Source organism: Rutilus rutilus (assembly GCF_951802725.1).
Source record: "Rutilus rutilus genome assembly, chromosome: 2".
In the NCBI taxonomy this organism is placed as follows: domain Eukaryota; kingdom Metazoa; phylum Chordata; class Actinopteri; order Cypriniformes; family Leuciscidae; genus Rutilus; species Rutilus rutilus.
The window spans coordinates 51,252,167-51,274,894 of record NC_140210.1 but is presented as its reverse complement, the minus strand read 5'-3'; the positions used below and the strand labels follow the sequence as shown (position 1 = coordinate 51,274,894).

The following is a 22,728-nucleotide window of genomic DNA, read 5'->3' as shown; positions in this document are numbered from 1 at the left end:
GGAGAGTCTCCTGGAGAAACGCTATGTCAGCCTTCAGATAATCAAGGTGCAAGAGTACCTTTTTCCGTTTCACAGGATGGTTTAAAGATTTAACATTCCAACTAATAAAATGAATCATGCACCCTGCGTTTCCCACTGAACTGGAGTTAGCCATTAGGGAACTTAGTGAAGGAAACACTGAGAACACAACCCCACAAGTCAAGACAATGAAATGTTAAAAAAATAAAACAAAACAAAAAGATAAACCCTTCCAACAAATCAAGTCTGGTAGGTCCCCAACCCCAGCCACCTAAATGAACCTGGCGGCTGTAACACCCATTGCAAGATGTGCCATACATTCTATTATGGCAAAGGCGCTTCACATTGTATTGACATTGAGCAACATCAGTGAAATATTATTAGTGCGTACATGCATCCATAAGAACGACAATTGTCATGGAGCATTGCCGTTTGCATTTAGTTGAACCCAAAGGACCCAGAAATCTCTCTTATTACTAGTATTGAACCGAAGTGACATCCCTGTGCTCCCAGCTTCCAAACAAGAGAGAGGCTAAAATGTATACTTATAGTTTTTTACTATGATACCAAAGCAAATGCCATGAGACGATAAATTGTAACGGAATGGTCTCTGTCAACGTAGAGAAAAGGCAGAGTCCAAAACAAAGTAACGTTAGTAGAATGGCGTATTAGATTCACTTGTTTGATGTTTACTCGCCTTGAATCGTGGACTTCACGTAGGCCATTGCTTTCTCCAGGTCCAGAAATTCCTTGTTATCACCCTTGTAAGAGATTCGGAGACGGGCTGGGAACATTATTCCGTAACGAACATCACGTCGGCCTCGAAGTAAATTCCTGACATCGTTGAAAGCGGCTTGTGCTCTGGCCACATTTGCGGTGTTATCTGGAAAGATGGCTATCGGTTCACCTTTATATCGAAGGGGGCATTGTTCTCGGGCTCGGCGGAGAACTTCAACGCAGTCCTGGTAATAATGGAGCTTCGCGACAATCACCTGGGGTTTTCCGTTAGGCTTTTTAGGCATTAGGCCTCTGTGTGAACGGACGATTAGGATGTCTTTCTCTAGGTTTAAAACTTCCTTCAGCAGCTTAGAGACTGCAACGGTAGAGCTCGAACCGGGCTCCTCCGGAATCCCCGCAATGCGTACGTTACACCTCCGCATCCGTCCTTCCAAATCGTCGTTCTTTTCCTTCAGGTTAGCCAGCTCTGTTTTAAGTTCTGCAACTGTCGCCTGTAATGAAGTGATCTCGTCCGACCATGATGATAAACCTTCCTCCACATCGGTGATAGCGGCCTTCATGTTATCTATTTCAGCACGTACCTGTCACATGTCTGTCCTGTCTTGTTCTGCACTTGGGTGTCTGTTATGTTGAGCCATGTGCTTGTGTTATTGTTAGCCCCGCCCTACTTGTTATCTGATTATTGTTTGAGTTCTCCCACCTGTTCCCCCTGATTAGTTTCCCTTTATTAGTTCCCTCTTGTTTGCAGTCTGTGTGGATCGTTGTCGCTGTTTCCCCCATGTTATGTTCTTGAGTTTTGGCCTGTCTTGTTTTCCCCCACGAGGGAGTTTTTGTTTATGTTCTGTTCTTGTTTATGTTCTGTTCTTGTTTATTATTCTAAATAAATTCCTTACCTGCAATTGTATCCTCGCTTCCCTTTGACGACCCATGACAGAACGATCCACCATCATGAGGATTCAGCAGAAGGATTCCTGCCCTCACCTTAAGCGCATCATGAGGTTCAGCAACTTGGTTTCTCTCCGACAGCAGGGGACCAGGGTGAAGGATTTCGCCCTGAGGTTCAGCGCGGCAGCAGAGGGACTCGGGCTTGGGGATATAGTCCTTAAGGACTTATTTAATGTTGGTTTGGATGATCCCTTGCCTCGATGGGAGATGAAGGGGCTGGAAATTTTAGACTTTCTGGGTTTCACTAAGTATCTCCACCATCGTGCTCGGTGGGATACATCGGACCCGCCTGCATCCCCGCTGCCCAGCCCAGAGAATGCATCGCCGCTGCCCAGCCCAGAGAATGCATCGCCGCTGCCCAGCCCAGAGAATGCATCGCCGCTGCCCAGCCCAGAGAATGCATCGCTGCTGCCCAGCCCAGAGAATGCATCGCTGCTGCCTAGCCCAGAGCTCCATCCACCATTAATTCCGTCCAGACCTGAACCTGCACCTCACCATCGAAGACGGCGGAGGAGGAGGAAGACCTCCGGCCTCCCCAATGTCCCGGAGGATTCCGTTGCGGAGGAGCCAGAGACTGTTCACGTCATGTCTGCCCAGCCAGAGACTGTTCACGTCACGTCTGCCCAGCCAGAGACTGTTCACGTCACGTCTGCCCAGCCAGAGACTGTTCACGTCACGTCTGCCCAGCCAGAGACTGTTCACGTCACGTCTGCCCAGCCAGAGACGGTTCACGTCACGTCTGCCCAGCCAGAGACGGATCACGTCACGTCTGCCCAGCCAGAGACTGTTCACGTCACGTCTGCCCAGCCAGAGACTGTTCACGTCACGTCTGCCCAGCCAGAGACTGTTCACGTCACGTCTGCCCAGCCAGAGACTGTTCACGTCACGTCTGCCCAGCCAGAGACTGTTCACGTCACGTCTGCCCAGCCAGAGACTGTTCACGTCACGTCTGCCCAGCCAGAGACTGTTCACGTCACGTCTGCCCAGTCAGAGACTGTTCATGTCACGTCTGCCCAGTCAGAGACTGTTCATGTCAAGTCTGCCGAGCCGGTGTCTTCGGACAGGATGGCCGCCACCGAGGGTGTTCCCGTCACATCTGCTGAGCCTGTGTCTTCGGACAAGATGGCCACCGCTGAACCTGTTCACGTTACGCCTGTCGAGCCTGTGTCTTCGGACAAGATGGTCGCCGCCGAGAGTGTTCCCGTCACGTCTGCTGAGCCTGTGTCTTCGGACAAGATGGCCACCACTGAACCTGTTCACGTTACGCCTGTCGAGCCTGTGTCTTCGGACAAGAAGGTCACTACCAAGACTGGGTCTTCGGACAAGATAGCCGCCGTCGAGCCTGTGTCTGGGCCGGTGGTGTCTGTTCCTGAGCCTGAGCCCTCAGTGACCGCGACACTGGCCATTATGGCCACAGCCATGTGGTGTGTGTGGGCTACACACACACTTGAGCCGGTGGTGTCTGTTCCTGAGCCGGTGGTGTCTGTTCCTGAGCCGGTGATGTCTGTTCCTGTCCCTGAGCCGGAGCCCGTGTCTGTTCCTGAGCCGGAGCCCGTGTCTGTTCCTGAGCCGGAGCCTGTGTCTGTTCCTGAGCCGGAGCCAGTGTCTGTCCCTGAGCCGGAGCCCGTGTCTGTCCCTGAGCCGGAGCCCGTGCCTGTTCCTGAGCCGGAGCCAGTGTCTGTTCCTGAGCCGGAGCCAGTGTCTGTTCCTGAGCCGGAGCCAGTGTCTGTTCCTGAGCCGGAGCCAGTGTCTGTTCCTGAGCCGGAGCCAGTGTCTGTTCCTGAGCCGGAGCCAGTGTCTGTTCCTGAGCCGGAGCCAGTGTCTGTTCCTGAGCCGGAGCCAGTGTCTGTTCCTGAGCCGGAGCCAGTGTCTGTTCCTGAGCCGGAGCCAGTGTCTGTTCCTGAGCCGGAGCCAGTGTCTGTTCCTGAGCCGGAGCCAGTGTCTGTTCCTGAGCCGGAGCCAGTGTCTGTTCCTGAACAGGAGTCAGTGTCTGTTCCCGTGTCTGTCCCTGAGCCGGAGCCCGTGCCTGTTCCTGAGCCGGAGCCAGTGTCTGTTCCTGAGCCGGAGCCAGTGTCTGTTCCTGAGCCGGAGCCAGTGTCTGTTCCTGAGCCGGAGCCAGTGTCTGTTCCTGAGCCGGAGCCAGTGTCTGTTCCTGAGCCGGAGCCAGTGTCTGTTCCTGAACAGGAGTCAGTGTCTGTTCCCGTGTCTGTCCCTGAGCCGGAGCCCGTGCCTGTTCCTGAGCCGGAGCCCGTGCCTGTTCCTGAGCCGGAGCCAGTGTCTGTTCCTGAGCCGGAGCCAGTGTCTGTTCCTGAGCCGGAGCCAGTGTCTGTTCCTGAGCCGGAGCCAGTGTCTGTTCCTGAGCCGGAGCCAGTGTCTGTTCCTGAGCCGGAGCCAGTGTCTGTTCCTGAGCCGGAGCCAGTGTCTGTTCCTGAGCCGGAGCCAGTGTCTGTTCCAGTGTCTGTTCCAGTGTCTGTTCCAGTGTCTGTTCCAGTGTCTGTTCCAGTGTCTGTTCCAGTGTCTGTTCCAGTGTCTGTTCCAGTGTCTGTTCCAGAGCCTGTTCATGTGCCTGTGTCTGTTCCTGTGCCTGTGTCTATTCCTGTGCCTGTGTCTGTTCCTGTGCCTGTTCTTGTGCCTGTTCTTGTGTCTATGTCTGTTCCTGGGCCGGTGGTGTCTGAGTCGGAGCCGGTGGGACTAGTTCCAGTGCCTGAGCCGGTGGTGCCAATTCCAGTGCCTGAGCCGGTGGTGCCAGTTCCAGGGCCTGAGCCGGTGGGGCCAGTCCCAGTGCCTGAGCCGGTGGTGTTTGTTCCAGTTCCTGCGCCGTGGCCGCCCGAGGGGTCTTCTCCGCCCTGGCCGCCCGAGGGGTCTTCTCCGCCCTGGTCGCCCGAGGGGTCTTCACCGCCCTGGCCGCCCGAGGGGTCTTCACCGCCGTGGCCGCCCGAGGGGTCTTCTCCGCCCTGGCCGCCCGAGGGGTCTTCTCCGCCCTGGCCGCCCGAGGGGTCTTCTCCGCCCTGGCCGCCCGAGGGGTCTTCTCCGCCCTGGCCGCCCGAGGGAAAGTCTCCGCCCTGGCCACCCGAAGGAGAGTCTCCGCCCTGGCCGCCCGATGGACAATCTGCTCCACCCTGGCCGCCCGAGGGACAGTTTGTTTCTCCCGTCCCGCCCTGGTTTGTCTCTTCCGTCCCGCCCTGTTCTGTCCCTCCCGTCCTGCCCTGGTCTGTTCCTCCAGTCCCGCCCTGGTCTGTTCCTCCAGTCCCGCCCTGGTCTGTCCCTCCCGTCCCGCCCTGGTCTGTCCCCTCCGTCCCGCCCTGGTCGGTCCCCCCCGTTCTAGTGGAGTGTCTGGAAGCCACTCCTTAAGGAGGGGGTTATGTCACATGTCTGTCCTGTCTTGTTCTGCACTTGGGTGTCTGTTATGTTGAGCCATGTGCTTGTGTTATTGTTAGCCCCGCCCTACTTGTTATCTGATTATTGTTTGAGTTCTCCCACCTGTTCCCCCTGATTAGTTTCCCTTTATTAGTTCCCTCTTGTTTGCAGTCTGTGTGGATCGTTGTCGCTGTTTCCCCCATGTTATGTTCTTGAGTTTTGGCCTGTCTTGTTTTCCCCCACGAGGGAGTTTTTGTTTATGTTCTGTTCTTGTTTATGTTCTGTTCTTGTTTATTATTCTAAATAAATTCCTTACCTGCAATTGTATCCTCGCTTCCCTTTGACGACCCATGACAGTACCGCCACCGTGTTGTTCGCAATTTCCGATTTGACTTCTTTGAACTCATTCTTAAGGAAACTAAAATCTTCAGAGAGAGCATTTTTAAGTTCCGCACGAATGACGACAGATATATCCTCTCTCAGCGATGCAAGAATATCTGCTTTCCAATCCTCCGTGTCCATCACCGACTCTAGCTGCGAAATAGGAGGCAAGTCAGCGGGGGCGGTAGAGGCTTGCGTCGAGGATGTCTCCGGCCTGGTGCTCGCAGGGCCGCTGTATTTATATTTACGCAGCTTAGTCGCCATTGAAGAGACTGAAACAGATGGCAGTTGTTCAGAAGGGTGTCACGAATATTAGAAAACGGCGTCCACAATAAATTCACCGAAAATGCGCTATAAAATAATAATTTTAAAGGAAGCTAGACAGGAGCTAAGTTTCACACGTCTTACTCCATTGAATGCTCACTAGCGCCCCCCAATTCACCAGTTTTTAAATTCCACTATTACATCATGTTTTTTAGCTATACAGAAATAAATCAATTTTAGTGACTCATCACTGATGATCCCTGTCAATCATCATTGGCTCCGCCCACAGAGCTCAGGATTGGTTCATTTGTGCTCCGCCACTCACTGCAAAATCTTCCTGTTGATCTGAACAAACAATAAGATAAAGAAAGACTGACTGAAGTTCATCAACAACATTATAAATCCTTTCACAAGATACATAAAACAATCACACTATACTGAAGAGAGTTTTATTGATTATATTGAGAAGAGCTGCAGGTTCTGACACTTACTGATGGATTCTCATGTTTTTCTTTGTTGAAGAATGAAGATGAATGATAGTGATTTACAGGTGAGGCTCATCGAGGTTGATGTCAGACGCAGGAGATGTGACCTCTGGTGGCAGTTTGAGGGATTGTTAGGGATGGGCGATTACAAACTTTTTTTTATTTTGATCCGATACCAATACTTTTTGTTACAGGTTTAACAATGCCAATGTCAAAACCAGTTATTTCTTAAATTGGTATGTGATTTTAGAAAAGAAATTAATGACTTAAAGGCATATCACACCAACAAACTCCAGCTAAATGTCAGGGGTGTTTTGGAGCAAAATGTATTGAATACAAATAAAAGTGATGCAGAAACCCATGTTTTGTAATACAATTTTTAATATTGATATTTTTTAATGGAATCAATACCAAATAAGTAGCTTGTGAGAATCGATATATATCAATACTGCAGTATCGATGAGCCCTTAAGGTTTGTACAAGTATGATCACAAATACAACTTAAAAACTTAAAAACATTTAAAGCGAGAGTTACAGGAACACAAAAGACAGAATAACAGAAGCTGATAATAAAGACATTTTCCATTGTGAATGCCATTATCAGAATAAAATGATCAATTTATGAATCAATTATGATTTAAAAGCAGGAAAATGCTGTAAAATGAGAAAGCATAGATTGTTTGCCACAACTGAACATCACTTTAGGTGTTTTGACTTAATTTTAACATATATTTAGACAATAACAATTCTCCAGCTTTTAACTTTCATTTAATTCCACTGTTACATCATGTTTCTTAAACTATACAGAAATTAATCTCTTGTGACTCATCACTGAGGATCCCTGTCAATCATCAGTGGCTCCGCCCACAGAGCTTAGGATTGGTTCATTTGTGATCCGCCTCTCACTGCAGAATCTTCCTGTTGATCTGAACAAACAATAAGATGAAGAAAGACTGACTGAAGTTCATCAACAACATTATAAAACCTTTCACAAGATACATCAAACAATCACACCATACTGAAGAGAGTTTTATTGATTATATTGAGAAGAGCTGCAGGTTCTGACACTTACTGATGGATTCTCATGTTTAGAAAAGCTCTGAGGATCAAGAGTCTTCAGGAGGTCTGCGATCAACGGTCTGTGTGAAAGAGAGCGAGAGATCGGTCATGTGATCATCTGTGATGGAGTATCTGACTTTGACGTCTCACTTACTGTGAGTGTGTCGTACAGGTCAGAGGTCGTGGACTTGAGATCAAGAGCTGTATATGTGTCTTCATTGGGATCAGAGATCTACAGGAGAGATAGAAGGACACACACATTGTGAGTTCACGTTTTAAATGCTGACTGTAATGTTTAGAGGATCTTGATGGAAATCAGTTTTACTGGATCTAGAACTGTAGAATCGGGTGTTTGGACATGAGACTCGTGTGTCTTATACTCTTAATATCTGTGTACGGCTCATAGCGGCTGTAGGAAACATCTCTGCAGGAAAACACTGTGAATAACTGAGATCATCTCACCTCCTTCATAGCAGATCTTCTGTTCATCCTTTTAGTAAGACTGTCAGAAGAAAGATAAATAAACAACACATTTAACGCCTCAAATAACTGCAATTTCAGGATTCAAACAGAGATGGCGACAAAGAGGCAAAGCTTACGCACTACCGCTTTAAATGTAACACTTAACCTAAATGTAATACAGTAATTCTTCATAAATACAGAAGTAGATTTTTTAAATGAACTTCTTACCAAATGTACATCACAAAAGCCCCTGATGCTCCACCGAGTAAAACACCGACACCGACAGTTACAGACGAGAAATATCTGACTGCTGAAATACAGACAAACACACACCAATGTTTAACAGGACTAGATCAGCCAAAATATACTGACAGATAAGAAAGTAAGCAGGTGTATGTGGTTAAAATACAGAATATGATTCATAAAACTCACACATGATATTTAAAGTCACATTATCAGAGTATTTCTCTCCATGTCCATTGATGGACTTGCACTTGTATTCTCCACTGTCATCAGAGCTGATCTTTGATATGTTGTAGATTCTTCCAGATCCTACAATCGTTCCTCCTTTAAACCAGCTGAAGTTCAGAGCAGGAGGGTTTGAGTCACTGATGCAGTTCAGAGTCACTGAATCTCCCTCCACTATTACACCAGATGGACTAATGGACACTGAGACGTTCCTGGGTGAGTCTAACACAGATAAATATTGATATCATTAACAATCATATTAAACTTTACATCACAGATGTTTCGAGGATTTAATGTCACAGTGACTGAACCATCATTAACTCACACATGACGTTTAAAGTCACAGTATCAGAGTATTTCTCTCCATGTTCATTGATGGACTTGCACTTGTATTCTCCACTGTCATCAGAGCTGATCTTTGAGATGTTGAAGATTCTTCCAGATCCTACAATCGTTCCTCCTTTAATCCAGCTGATTTCTGCAGGAGGGTTTGAGTCACTGATGCAGTTCAGAGTCACTGAATCTCCCTCCACTATTACACCAGATGAACTGATGGACACTGAGACGTTCCTGGGTGAGTCTAACACAGAGAAATATTGATATCATTAACAATCATATTAAACTTTACATCACAGATGTTTCGAGGATTTAATGTCACAGTGACTGAACCATCATTAACTCACACATGACGTTTAAAGTCACAGTATCAGAGTATTTCTCTCCATGTTCATTGATGGACTTGCACTTGTATTCTCCACTGTCATCAGAGCTGATCTTTGAGATGTTGAAGATTCTTCCAGATCCTACAATCGTTCCTCCTTTAATCCAGCTGATTTCTGCAGGAGGGTTTGAGTCACTGATGCAGTTCAGAGTCACTGAATCTCCCTCCACTATTACACCAGATGGACTGATGGAGATCACAGGTTTCACTGGAGGATCTACAGATGTCAGGTAAAAGTATTTATCAGAGACGGCTGGTGGAAAATGTTCTAGGAAAGGCTGCAGTTGGTTATTATTGGACAATTTCAGCAAACATCCCAGTTAAATTTTTCACTGTTTAAAGGGGTCATATAATGCCATTTTTGTACAAGCTAATATGATTCTTTAGGGTCTAAATTAAAAGTTTGTAATATACTTTAATTAAAAATTCTCATTAGTATTGTAAGAAAACACTAATTTTACCTGGTCAAAAACAGCTCTGTTTTCAGCACGCCGTTTCAGTGCATGTGTCTTTAAATGATAATGAGCTTTGCTCACCCCGCCCCTCTGTTCTGTGGGTACACTGTATTAGACATTCTCTGACCGTATCTAACACAATAACCACGTGTTATTCGTTATAAACGTGGGATTATGAATTATATTGAGAACGTCGTACATAGAAAACATGCCGTAATGTACCCTGAGTGTAAACCTTAGACGCATTCATCGTGAAGCCTGCAGCAAGGTTTGCAAATTTCGCAAAGATTAATATAAATACTAATATAAAGGTTAATAAAACATTACACTCACATCTTCTGGAGGTTCAGCAGGAACACGTTGGTACCGATCCGTTTTTTCTCGTTTGTGAAGCTGTCTGGTGTGAAATGATTTGCGCAAACATGAAAGCACAGACGATCGTGGGGAATCCCCGTGAGGGAATCCCCGCGTCAATCCTTTGGGCATATCGCTTCAAAAACAAAACTCAGCCACTGCTTCTTCAACGGCTGGGATTTAGGAACATCCAAATGACTGCTGTGTTCCTTATTACATCTAAGAACAGAACACCACAATCGCTTAGACGCCATTCTACTCCAGCATATCAACAATGGCGGACTACTATGACGACGGCTGTCACAGCTTGCTCAGGGCGGGTCTTGTGTTGAAACACGGCTGTCAATCACAATAGCGGGAGGGGCGTACGATCTTATGACGTCACAATATCGAACGGCTTGATTTCAGAGATGGTCAAACATATAAGGAGATTAAAACAAAACCACTGGATGGATTTTTATCATGATAGGATGGTTGTGTACAGGCACTGCCAACAGACATTTCAGTGCAATCAACTTGTAAAAGTGCATGTACCATTATATGACCCCTTTAAGGCTAAAACACATCCCTCTGTAGGATGTGAGGGAAGGTTGCAAGGAAAGAAAATGAAGACGGAGGAATCGAGGGAAAGTTTATGGGTGCTTCTCAATACTCAAATTGATGCTTCCTCTTTTCCTCGCTCCTCCGTCCTCCAGCCTGTGACCCAGAAACTGATCAAACTCAGCATCTTTGAAGGACAACTCAATTCTCTCAATTCCCTTCACGTCACAATCATTTTTATTTATGCTTTACCTTTGCAGTTTAAATTAATTATATATCAAACATATATCAACAGGACATCTTGCTTTATCTTTGTTATGTATGAATTTCTTAAATAACCAAACTTTAACAACATAAGGGCAGATCTCTTGATCGCAGCTGTTGACGCTTTGAAGTGACGCTCCAGTGATCAAGAATATTCCAATATACAAATAGGGCGCTTCTCATTTCTTATTTGTGTTTCTTCGTTTCCTTTCCTCGTGTCTCAGTTCCACCCCCTGTAGTGGTGCTCGGTTACTCAGCGGTGAACACAGGGATTGTGGCAAAGGGACGTAACTTCTCCCTTCCCTCCTTCAGGGAACAGGAGTTACATTAGTAACCTAGACGTTCACATTCAGTCATCACTATGAGTTACGTATAAATATATTTATACTGTATCTAGCGTCTAGGTTACTAATGTAAGCCCTGTTCCCTGAAGGAGGGAACCGAGACGTTGCATGACTGACGAATTATCATCATCATCATCGAGTTTTAACAGAACCGGTCCAATGGACATTGTCGAGTGAGATTTGCATCGCGGACCCGGTGCTGTGGTTATAAAGGAAGCGATCACAGACACTCACCAAGTTCTCGCAGAGGAGCCGAGTTGCTCAACGGCAACGGGACGTAACTTCTCCCAGTTGAAAAAGACGTTCTGTCAAATGTATTAAAAATGCATTCAAGTATATTTGTATTGAACTAAAAACATACTTAAGTACATTTTTTATATATTTAATTGTATGTCTTTTTCCCCTTGTCTCACTTCCCTCCTTCAGGGAACAGGAGTTACATTAGTAACCTAGACGTTCACATTCAGTCATCACTATGAGTTACGTCAGTGACTGATGAATTGGGATCCCTAAGAAATACGCCACAAACACTGTCTTCCAGCTCCTCGTGTAAACCGCCTGATCCCCCGCACCCTTGGAGAAGGAGAGGGCTTTACACAGAGAAGTCAATCACTGCTGTTCCTACTTGTTAACGCCTACTTGTCACTGTTCTGCCATTTTCACTATGATGGTATAAATCAGGGGTGGGGAACGTCCGGCCCCCAAAACAGTTTGATGCGAGTCAATTCCTCCAAAAAAAAAAAAAAAAAAAAAACCTTCAGTTACAAAAATCTCAGCAATTACTTTTCCTGTGATAGAAAACACAAAATAGGCAAAGTGGCAATCAGCACGAGTCCACGAGCCGTGAGAGCAGGGCGTGGCCAGTAGCGCGAGTGTTAATGAGTCACCTGCGCGCCACACCGGTTTCAAGTTTCTCGCGGATGAGCTTCGGGGGCGCGCGCGCCGCACCGGTTTAAAAAAATAACGCAGTCAGCACCGCCGCACAGTCTTCTGTCAGACCAGATGTTGTCAGGCTATATGTCGGTAAAACTCAGAAAAACTAACTTACTTACGGCGTGCACTCTTCAATCACGCAAATGCGCCACGCCCTGTATCACGCAAAATAAACTATTAGCATGTAACGTTGTGTTCTGTCGTCAATTAAGTATTGAAATAACCAAAAGGGAGATTAAAGCTGCGTCAAAACTCTATGTCGGGGCTTTTGTATTCCTTTGTAGGCTACATAAATGTTACACATTTTGGAGTAGCCCTACTCAATTTTCATTATTAATATTCTAACATTTTATCAAAATTGCCAAGTCATCAAAACTGACTAAATACTTTGTGACCAAAAATGTGAAAAATAGGCCTACATCTGACCTAAATGATCGTTCATGACATTCTTTAAACTATAAGCAACCCAATTTGTCTAGATCTGTATTATTTCCTTTGTATAATGAGCTTAAATATTGCTGCGCAGTCGTGTGATTTAGTCTGCTTGATTAACATGATTACAATGTATTCCTATTTAACTCTGATATGTAGCCTATATATATATATAAGGTCCTCGAATGTGTTTGAATATTTCACCAGCATCAGCCTTTTCACAGTTTGGATCACTCCGCTTGTCTGTGTTTGCGCAACTTGCATCATTAAGCCAGTAGGTGGTGACAAGTGACTGTCTTTATGAGTGAACAATTGAAATTTAATTGAACTGATTTAATAGTGCCAAAAACATTAACTCAAGAAAGAAACAAGTTGCTGAAACCAATCTTTAATGCTAAAAAGTTTACATCTATGCAAAATAATCCTTGAAAGATTTCTCATTTAAGGCTATTCCTGTTTGGAATATGTGATTGTGTATTGTCAACAATATGCAGAAACATTTTGCATTTCCATTTTCTAGTGTGGATCATTTATTTCAACATTTATCCTCATTCTCATGTTTAAGAATCTGTTATCTGCTTGACAAATAATTTATGCTACTGCCCACTGACATGCTTTTAAAGCTATTGTTATCAAAAAATGTTGGCCTTCAAACACCTTAAAATGCACATATGTAGGTCTGAGAAATCAAAATTTGATGCCCCCCAACCCCCCTAACTACCTCACATTTGAATGTGTGTGTCTGTGGTAATATGGGCTGGTGTGGTTACAGTGCCAGGACTGAATTTTTTAACCTGTCTGCCCCCTGCATATAGACCTAAAATATACATTATTCTCTGTATCGAATCATGTTATCTTGTTACCCAGCCCCTGATGTTTCGGGCTCAGCCCCTGAAGTTTTTAAAACCTAAAAACGCCCCTGCTCATTACAATGGCCCTTAAAGAATGTTAAAAAATTGTAAATGGCCCTTGATAGGAAAAAGGTTCCCCACCCCTTGTATAAATAAATAAATAAAATAAGTAAATAAATAACCCTTTAACTTTGAGTTCAAAACTGAATGGTAGAAGCTTAGAAGATCCTACATTTCTCCAAGGACAGTGAATTATTTTTGGAGTCTATTTACCCGTGGAAGAATACACATATAGGATCACCACATATGGGCACCAGTCTAGCACAGGGGCTGACCACTGACCAGAGTCGCTTCTGACTCCAGAGGAGGAGATGGTGGGCGAGTTGTGACATGCGATGGGATTGTGGATCACCTTGACGGTTTATGTACGCATATCGATGTGTTGTCCGTTCGGACCAGTATATGCTTGTCTTGCAGCAACAGCAGAAACCAGCGGAGAGCAAGGAATACTGTGAGCAACTTGAGGCAATTGATCTGCCACTGGAGTCGAGTTTGCTCTTTCCCAGTTGACCTGAAGCCCCAGATGGCTGAGGTGTCTGAGCACCAGGTCCCTGTGTTCGCACAACTGATCTCGCGAGTTGGCCAAGATGAGCCAGTCTTTGAGATAGTTGAGGATGCGAACACCCACCTCCCGTAACAGGGAAAGGGCGGCCTCCGCGACCTTCGTAAAGACGCCGGGTGACAGGGAAACTCCGAAGGGGAGGACTTTGTACTGGTATGCCTGTCCCTCAAACTCAAAGTGTAGGAACGGTCTGTGTCGAGGGAGAATTGAGACATGAAAGTACATGTCTACCATATACTATATAGCTATAACCACTGAGGTTAAACTGATGCCACTAAATCTGGCACTAGGAGAACTGAATCGCATAACCGAGACTGATTGTCCGAATGAGCCAGCGTAACGGGCTGGGAAGCGCTAGCCATCCCGGCAACCATATACTATATCCAGCTACCCGTCCCGGAGTGGGGTCTGAGTGTGCAGTGCAACACTACCTGGCTCCACAGTTTGGCAGGGGTGCGTGAGAAAGCATAAGGCTTGTTCTGAGACACTGCTTATGATTTATGGGGATTAAAAAAGAAGAATGGGAAGATTTTTATCATTATAGGGTGGTTGTGTACACACACTGCCGACACATTTATGTTCAAACATTATGTAAAGTGAATTTTGCATAATAGGTGCCCTTTAAAAATCTTTAAAAATCTTAAATTCTTCAGAGCACAGACTTAAGTCTTAAAATCTTTTTAAAGGGAACACTTCACAGATTATTGTAGATTTTTTTTTTTAAGTTTACAAAAAGCATCTGTTACGTGTGGGTATAATATTGAACCGTTAGTGTGTGTGATTTTTTTTTTCCTTCGAGTTTGTAGGTGGAGTTTTGAGAAGGGATTTTCCCTGCACCGCGGAAGTGAAGTGACGTCATGAGAGTTCCTGCTATTTAAGCCGTGACGGTGTTGATGGCTCGCTCTCTCTCGCTCTCTCCGCCTCTCTCGCCTGATTGCCAGCTGGGGTTTTTTCGCCTTGTGGCGAGCTCACTTTCGCTTCGCCTCGCCATGCTGGAGCGATTCTTATGATTGTGTTTTTGATTCTGTTTTATTCTTTACAACCAGGTAGTGGTGTTATTTTCTCAGTACACTTTTTGTTATTTATTTAGTACAGCGAAGGTAAGCAGTTGCCCGGAAGATTCACCCATTACGGTTATTTTCGGGAGCTAGGTAAGATCTCTCCTGGAACAATAGGTGTAGTTAAGGGTTCCTGTTTTCTTGTAGCTGCCCTACCTGTGCTGTTTATTTGATTATTGTTTATTATGTGGTGCTTTCTCTCTTGTCTGTTTATCATGGACTTGATTAAAACTTGTGGCGTGATTAACGTCAGAAAACCACTCAATCGTCTGTGATTTCTAAATATGTTCGGTCCTTATCTTATATGTGATTTAAACGAGCCAAGTCAGATAAAGGGCCGTAACATATTTGGGCGCTCGTCCGGGATTGAATTTTGTGTGGCTTTGTTTGATCTTTTTGATCTGCTCACACTTTGTATTTGTTACTTGAGTAACTTTGAGTAACTTTGTGTAATCACAGTCGATTGGGGTGAATTTTCTCGTGTAGTGCTCGTTATTTTTTTCCCTTATAATAACCAGACGTTCAATTTTGATCATGTTTGAATTAGCGAACTTTGTTGCAAAACCGACGCAAGTTGAACTGCTTCAAATCAACAGAGTAGACCTTATGAAAGTTGCTGCTTATTTTAAAGTCAGTTTTCGTAAGACTTCAACTAAATGCGAACTTCAGATGTTGCTTATTGATTCATTGCATGAACAGGGCGTTTTTGGTGATGAGGAAAAGATAATCAGTTGAGAGTAGTTCCGAGGAGCTCGCGATGCGGATTAAGAAATTGGAGCTGCAAGCTAAAGAGCACGATATAGTTTTGTTGAGGGAGAGAGAAGAATGGGAGCGTGAGAAAGAGAGAACGAGAGATCGTGAGAGACATGAACTTGAACTGAAAAGGCTTGAAGTAGAACAAGTGTGCCGTCTCAAAGAGATGGAGTTGAGATCTCGCGAAAGGGGTGTGTCAGATACTTCTGATTTCGACGTGAGTCGTAATATTTGTATTGTTCCTCCTTTTCGAGAACAAGAGGTAGATACGTTTTTTGCTCTTTTTGAACGCGTTGCCGTTAACATGAAATGGCCAAAAACATTTTGGCCCATGTTGTTGCAGTGTGTTTTTGTGGGTAAAGCCCAGGAAGTTTTTTCCTCTTTGTCAGTTGCAGATTCTCTTGATTATGAGCAAGTGAAGACATCCGTTCTCAGAGTGTATGAACTAGTCCCCGAGGCTTATCGTCAGAAATTTCGTAATCTACGGAAAACTGACGAGGCTTATGTTGAGTTCGTTCGGGAGAAAGAGTCACTGTTTGATCGTTGGTGTGCTTCCATGAAAGTGAAAACTTTTGAAGAGCTTCGTGAACTGATTATTTTAGAGGAATTTAAAAACTGCTTACCAGAGCGCGTTGTAATCTATCTAAATGAGCAAAAAACTTCTAAATGTTCTGCTGCTGCTACTTTGGCTGACGAATATGTGCTTACACATAAGAATGTGTTTAGCGTTGCACCGAAGTTACCATCAGCTAGTAACAGTCCTCGGTCTTCTCAGCGTAATTTTGAACGTTCTCTGCCCGTTGATAAAGTGACGGTGAGTCCTGATAAGTCCGTGTTCTCACCTGTTTGTTTTTATTGTAAGAAACGTGGACACATTATTTCTGAGTGCAATGTGCTCAAAAAGAAAAAAAGTGTTCCTAAACCGGTAGGTTTATTGATGACGTCCACGTCACAAGTGGAAGGACTTGGGTTGTTGGCTACGGAAGCTGACATGTGTGAAGATGAGGGTTATGTGCCGTTTATGATGGACGGATTTGTATCTCTGACAGGTAATGCTTTACGCAAACCAGTCAGGATACTTCGTGACACAGGGGCTGCTCAGAGTTTTATTCTGGAAGGAATACTGCCGTTGTCTGATGAGAGCTCTATTGGTTCAAGTGTCTTAGTACAGGGTTTTGAGATGGGCTTCGTGAAGGTACCTTTGCACGAGATCGAAATTGAATCTTCCCTTGTTGTTGGTCGTGTTGTTGTTGGAGTGCGACCGTGTCTTCCCGTTCGAGATGTCACATTTATTTTAGGGAATGACTTAGCGGGAGGAAAAGTTTTTGCCAGCCCTGAGGTAACTGATGTTCCTCTTCTCTGTCCATGCATTAGCTGAGAAATATCCTGAGATTTTTCCCTCATGTGCTGTTACTCGCGCTATGACTCAGAGACTGAAAGATAAAAGCCTTAGTGAATCAGAAAGTGAGTGTAAGTTTGACCTGAGTGATACGTTCCTTTCTCATTCTGATCCTTGTGAAGTCAAGTGTTCAGTTCTTGTTGACGGTTCAGATTTTGCCGTTAATAAATTAGATGAACATTTTATGGGGCCTAATAAATTGTCTCTGTCCCGCGAGCAGCTTATTGTTGAACAGAGGAAAGATGAGAAGTTGTCGTCCCTCTTTGAAGCTGTTGTTCCTGCTGAGCAACTCGAGCATGTATCGCAAGGATACTTTGTGGAAGATGGGGTGTTGCTGAGGAAGTGGAGACCACCTACTGCATCTGCTGATGATGAGTGGCAGATCGTTAGGCAGATAATAGTTCCCTCCTCGTATCGCTCCGAAATTTTGAGTCTTGCGCATGATGGTACATTTGCTGGTCACTTAGGAGTGAACAAAACGTACGATCGCATACTTCGAAATTTTTTTTGGCCAGGCTTGAAAACTGATGTAGCAAGTTATTGTCGAAGTTGTCACGTGTGCCAAATGACGGGAAAACCGAACCAAAATATTTCACCTGCTCCGTTACATCCGTTTCCAGCTATCGGTGAGCCATTTGAGCGTGTGATGATTGATTGTGTCGGTCCCTTGCCTCGCACGAAGTCGGGAAATCAATACTTGCTTACCATAATGTGCACGTCAACGCGTTTTCCAGAGGCAATTCCTCTGCGTAAAATTACTGCACCAGTGATTGTAAGATCACTTATAAAAATTTTCTCACTGTTTGGTCTTCCGCGTACTATTCAATCTGACCAAGGTACGAATTTTATGTCCCGTGTGTTCAAGCAAGCTCTGAGTCAATTGCATATCCAACACTGCACGTCAAGTTGTTACCATCCAGAAAGCCAGGGAGCACTCGAAAGGTTCCACCAGACTTTAAAATCAATGCTGCGTGCGTTTTGTCTTGAATTTCAAAAAGATTGGGACGAAGGAGTGCCTATGGTTATGTTCGCAGTGAGGGAGGTAGTGCAGGAGTCGTTGGGCTTTAGTCCGGCCGAGTTAGTGTTCGGGCATACTGTCCGTGGCCCACTGAAGTTGGTTAAAGATCATTGGACTAGTGATACGACTCCAAACAACATTCTTGACTATGTCTCAGAATTTCGTTTCAAGTTGCGTCGCGCATGTGAGTTGGCCAAAGAGAACTTGGAGATGTCACAGCAACGAATGAAAAAGCGTTTTGATCGTCATGCTAGATTTCGTAGTTTCGCTCCTGGTGACAAGGTGTTAGTGCTGATGCCAGTGCCTGGGTCTGCATTGCAGGCTCGTTATTATGGTCCATATCAAGTGAAAGAGAAGGTGAGTGAGCTTGACTATGTTATCTTGACGACTGACAGAAGAAAAAAAACTCGTCTATGTCATATTACCATGCTTAAGCCGTACTTCGAGAGACCGCCAGATTTGTCTGGACAGAATTCGGCTGTGTTAACTGTTTCACTCACAGACTTTCCGGTGACCGGAGAACAGGCGCTGTCCAGTGCTGATGTACCTGAAGTTGAAGCGTTGTCCAGACCTGAGGCCCTGATCCGCCCATTGTGTTCTGCTGTATCGGACAGCGGTGATAATTCCACTTTCGAGGAGGATGTCGAGTTTCCTTCCACAGAACTGGTTGCGGGAAGATTGAAAAATTCTGAGATGATCCGAACCTTAGACTCGCATCTTTCCCATTTGACCGTTGCTGAACGAGCTGACGTAACTAATATTATTCAGATGTACAGTAATTTGTTCTCTGATGTCCCATCTCGTACTTCGTTAATAGAGCATGACATCGATATTGGTGACTCGTTGCCTATCAAACAGCACGCATATCGGGTAAGTCCTGAAAAGAGAATTCTGTTGCAAAAAGAGGTGACCTTCATGCTTGAAAATGACATCGCAGAGCAAAGCTTTAGTCTTTGGAGCTCACCTTGTTTGCTGGTTAAAAAACCTGACAGTACGTTTCGTTTTTGTACTGATTTTAGACGCGTTAATGCTGTGACCAAACCAGATAGTTATCCATTGCCTTGTATGGAAGATTGCGTGGATCATGTTGGAAATGCTGTGTTTGTTACTAAAATCGATCTGCTTAAAGGTTACTGGCAGGTGCCTTTGTCAGATCGCGCAAAAGAAATCAGTGCGTTCGTTACACCAGATCATTTCCTCCATTATAACGTAATGGCTTTCGCTTTACGAAACGCCCCGGCAACCTTTCAGAGATTGGTTAATCGTGTCATCGAAGGCATGCATAACGTTGAAGCGTATTTGGATGACTTGGTCATTTACAGCGCGTCTTGGTCAGAACATGTGGAACAACTCAATGTGCTCTTTAGTCGTTTGTCTCGAGCTAACCTTACGGTTAATTTAGCGAAGTGCGAATTCGGTCGAGCTACGGTCACTTATTTGGGAAAGATTGTTGGTGGCGGTCAGGTTAAACCTGTTGAGTCTAAGGTCGAGTCTATCACTCATTTTCCCGTGCCCAACACACGTCGTGAGCTCCGTCGATTTTTGGGTATGGTAGGGTACTACAGAAATTTTTGTAAGAACTTCTCTGTTGTTGCTTCGCCCTTAACCGACCTTCTTAGTCCTAAGGTTCCATTTAAATGGTCTGAGATTTGCCAATCGAGTTTTGAGAAAATCAAAGCACTTCTAGTTAATTCTCCTATTTTGTTTCGCTAGCTACGCTAGCGGCGGTCATATAGGGATTGTCAAAGTTTTTTTTTTTTTTTTTTTTTGTCACCTTACTGAATTTTTCGTCAACGATACCAGGGACACCGAAGCACCGGGGAACATAAAATTTGGTGGGCATGTAGCCCCACTAGACTTCTAAGGAAAAATTTAGTTTGGTCCCCGGGGGCCACTCCCCCCCCGCGCTGGGCCCCCCCAAACCCCAAAAAATGCAGTTTTTCCTAAATAACTACCTGAACCGTGGCACCGAGGATGAAGAAATTTTTATGGTATGTTGGTCTACTAGACTTTTACGGAAAAATTTCGTTTGGTCCCCGGGGGCCACTTCCCCCCCCGCGCTGGGGCCCCCTTAAATTTTTCGTCAACGATACCAGGGACACCGAAACACCGGGGAACATAAAATTTGGTGGGCATGTAGCCCCACTAGACTTCTACGGAAAAATTTCGTTTGGTCCCCGGGGGCCACTCCCCCCCCGCGCTGGGCCCCCCCAAACCCCAAAAAATGCAGTTTTTCCTAAATAACTACCTGAACCGTGGCACCGAGGATGAAGAAATTTTTATGGTGTGTTGGTCTACTAGACTTTTACGGAAAAATTTCGTTTGGTCCCCGGGGGCCACTTCCCCCCCCGCGCTGGGGCCCCCTTAAATTTTTCGTCAACGATACCAGGGACACCGAAACACCGGGGAACATGAAATTTGGTGGGCATGTAGCCCCACTAGACTTCTAAGGAAAAATTTCGTTTGGTCCCCGGGGGCCACTTCCCCCCCGCGCTGGGCCCCCCCAAACCCCAAAAAATGCAGTTTTTCCTAAATAACTACCTGAACCGTGGCACCGAGGATGAAGAAATTTTTATGGTATGTTCGTCTACTAGACTTTTACGGAAAAATTTCGTTTGGTCCCCGGGGGCCACTCCCCCCCCCCCGCGCTGGGGCCCCCGTAAATTTTTCGTCAACGATACCAGGGACACCGAAGCACCGGGGAACATGAAATTTGGTGGGCATGTAGCCCCACTAGACTTCTACGGAAAAAATTCGTTTGGTCCCACTGGAAAGCCAGTGCAGGCCTGAGCGGCGGTCATATTTTGTACCGCGATGCGGTACATCTAGTATTGAACCATTAGTGTGTGTGATTTTTTTTTTCCTTCGAGTTTGTAGGTGGAGTTTTGAGAAGGGATTTTCCCTGCACCGCGGAAGTGAAGTGACGTCATGAGAGTTCCTGCTATTTAAGCCGTGACGGTGTTGATGGCTCGCTCTCTCTCGCTCTCTCCGCCTCTCTCGCCTGATTGCCAGCTGGGGGTTTTTCGCCTTGTGGCGAGCTCACTTTCGCTTCGCCTCGCCATGCTGGAGCGATTCTTATGATTGTGTTTTTGATTCTGTTTTATTCTTTACAACCAGGTAGTGGTGTTATTTTCTCAGTACACTTTTTGTTATTTATTTAGTACAGCGAAGGTAAGCAGTTGCCCGGAAGATTCAACCATTACGGTTATTTTCGGGAGCTAGGTAAGATCTCTCCTGGAACAATAGGTGTAGTTAAGGGTTCCTGTTTTCTTGTAGCTGCCCTACCTGTGCTGTTTATTCGATTATTGTTTATTATGTGGTGCTTTCTCTCTTGTCTGTTTATCATGGACTTGATTAAAACTTGTGGCGTGATTAACGTCAGAAAACCACTCAATCGTCTGTGATTTCTAAATATGTTCGGTCCTTATCTTATATGTGATTTAAACGAGCCAAGTCAGATAAAGGGCCGTAACAGCATCATAGAAGTTTAAGTTTATGAAAATGTAAAATATATATTTTTAAATTTTATATAAAATATATATTTTACAAAAAATATTCAACTAAAACTTCAAGAAAATCAAAGCTAAATATCTGAACAAATTCTGAGACTAATTTTAGGTTGATATATATATATATATATATATAAAAAAAATAATAATAATCAGTACGATTTTTTGAGCGCAGTACCACGCTTTTCCACTAGATGACATCCAGACTCCACTGGTGACCATATAAGGACTCTTCGATTTCCATATATGGATTGATTGATCTTAACTACAGTCTGAACGCTTTCAAATGCTATATAGTTGGTCAAGATTACTATAGGTTTAGACTAAGATATTATTGTTATAAATGTATAATGGCAAGTGTCCCAAGGGTGTCGGGGAGGGGCAGTCTTAAAAATAGTGGTTAAAACATTTTTATAAATCATAAATTCAGAAATGTATTCTTTGTAATGTTTGAAAAGTCAATCTGTACTCACACATGACATTGAGCTGAACAGCAGGAGAGATGTGAGTGTGTCCGTCTACAGCACAGCTATATCTGCCTGAATCCTCTCTTCTGACTGGATTAATGGAGAGTTCACTAATTAATTTATTCTCAGTTAATATCTTCGATGAGTTTCTGTACCAGATGAATGTTGCTCTGTCAGTCAGAGCGCAGCTGCTTTTACATCTCAGAGTGACTGAATCTCCCTCTGTCACTCTCTCAGGAGACTCCACCTGAAGATCTGAACACAACACACACATTATATCTGCTGCTGTCATACACTGATTATTATTCAACATAATGCACAGAAGAAGAGATAAACCTCACCAAAGTCACCTGTGACATTAAGAGTCACTCCAGGTTTACCAGTCCATTTGCCATCAGGTTTATCAGTGATGAATCTGAAATAGTACATGCGTGAATCCTTCAGTGTCACATGACTCAGTCTGACGGTGCAGTTCTGCTGTTTATCTCCCAGATACTGAAGCCTCTGACTGTATTCAGGGTCCTCAGACAGATCTGGAAGCTCAACACCCTCTTGTATTGGGCCTTTTGTCCAGAACACTTTCTTGATCTGATATCCAGTAGGGTATTTATAAGTGCATCTCATTATCACTGTTGAGTCCTTTAGTGCACAGATGTGTGAAGGACTGTAACTCACACCCCAACCTTTAAGTTTACAAAAAGCATCATAGAAGTTTAATTTTATGAAAATGTAAAATATATATTTTTATATTTTATATAAAATATATATTTTACAAAAAAAATTCAACTAAAACTTCAAGAAAATCAAAGACAAATTTTAGGTTGATATCTA

At 44.7% G+C, this 22,728-nt stretch overlaps 1 protein-coding gene across 1 annotated transcript in view; it reads right to left on the bottom strand.

Annotated features, from left to right (window-relative positions):
- The window catches only part of LOC311283470 (B-cell receptor CD22-like), a 144,178-nt gene that overhangs the window by 94,226 nt on the left and 27,224 nt on the right, over positions 1-22,728 (bottom strand). The window contains exons 4-7 of the mRNA XM_084397896.1: positions 22,239-22,580; positions 21,904-22,152; positions 8,861-9,115; positions 8,503-8,757 (exon numbers count right to left, since the gene is read on the bottom strand). Coding sequence (XP_084254022.1) covers positions 8,503-8,757; positions 8,861-9,115; positions 21,904-22,152; positions 22,239-22,580 — 1,101 coding nt within the window. The remainder of the gene's footprint in view (positions 1-8,502; positions 8,758-8,860; positions 9,116-21,903; positions 22,153-22,238; positions 22,581-22,728) is intronic.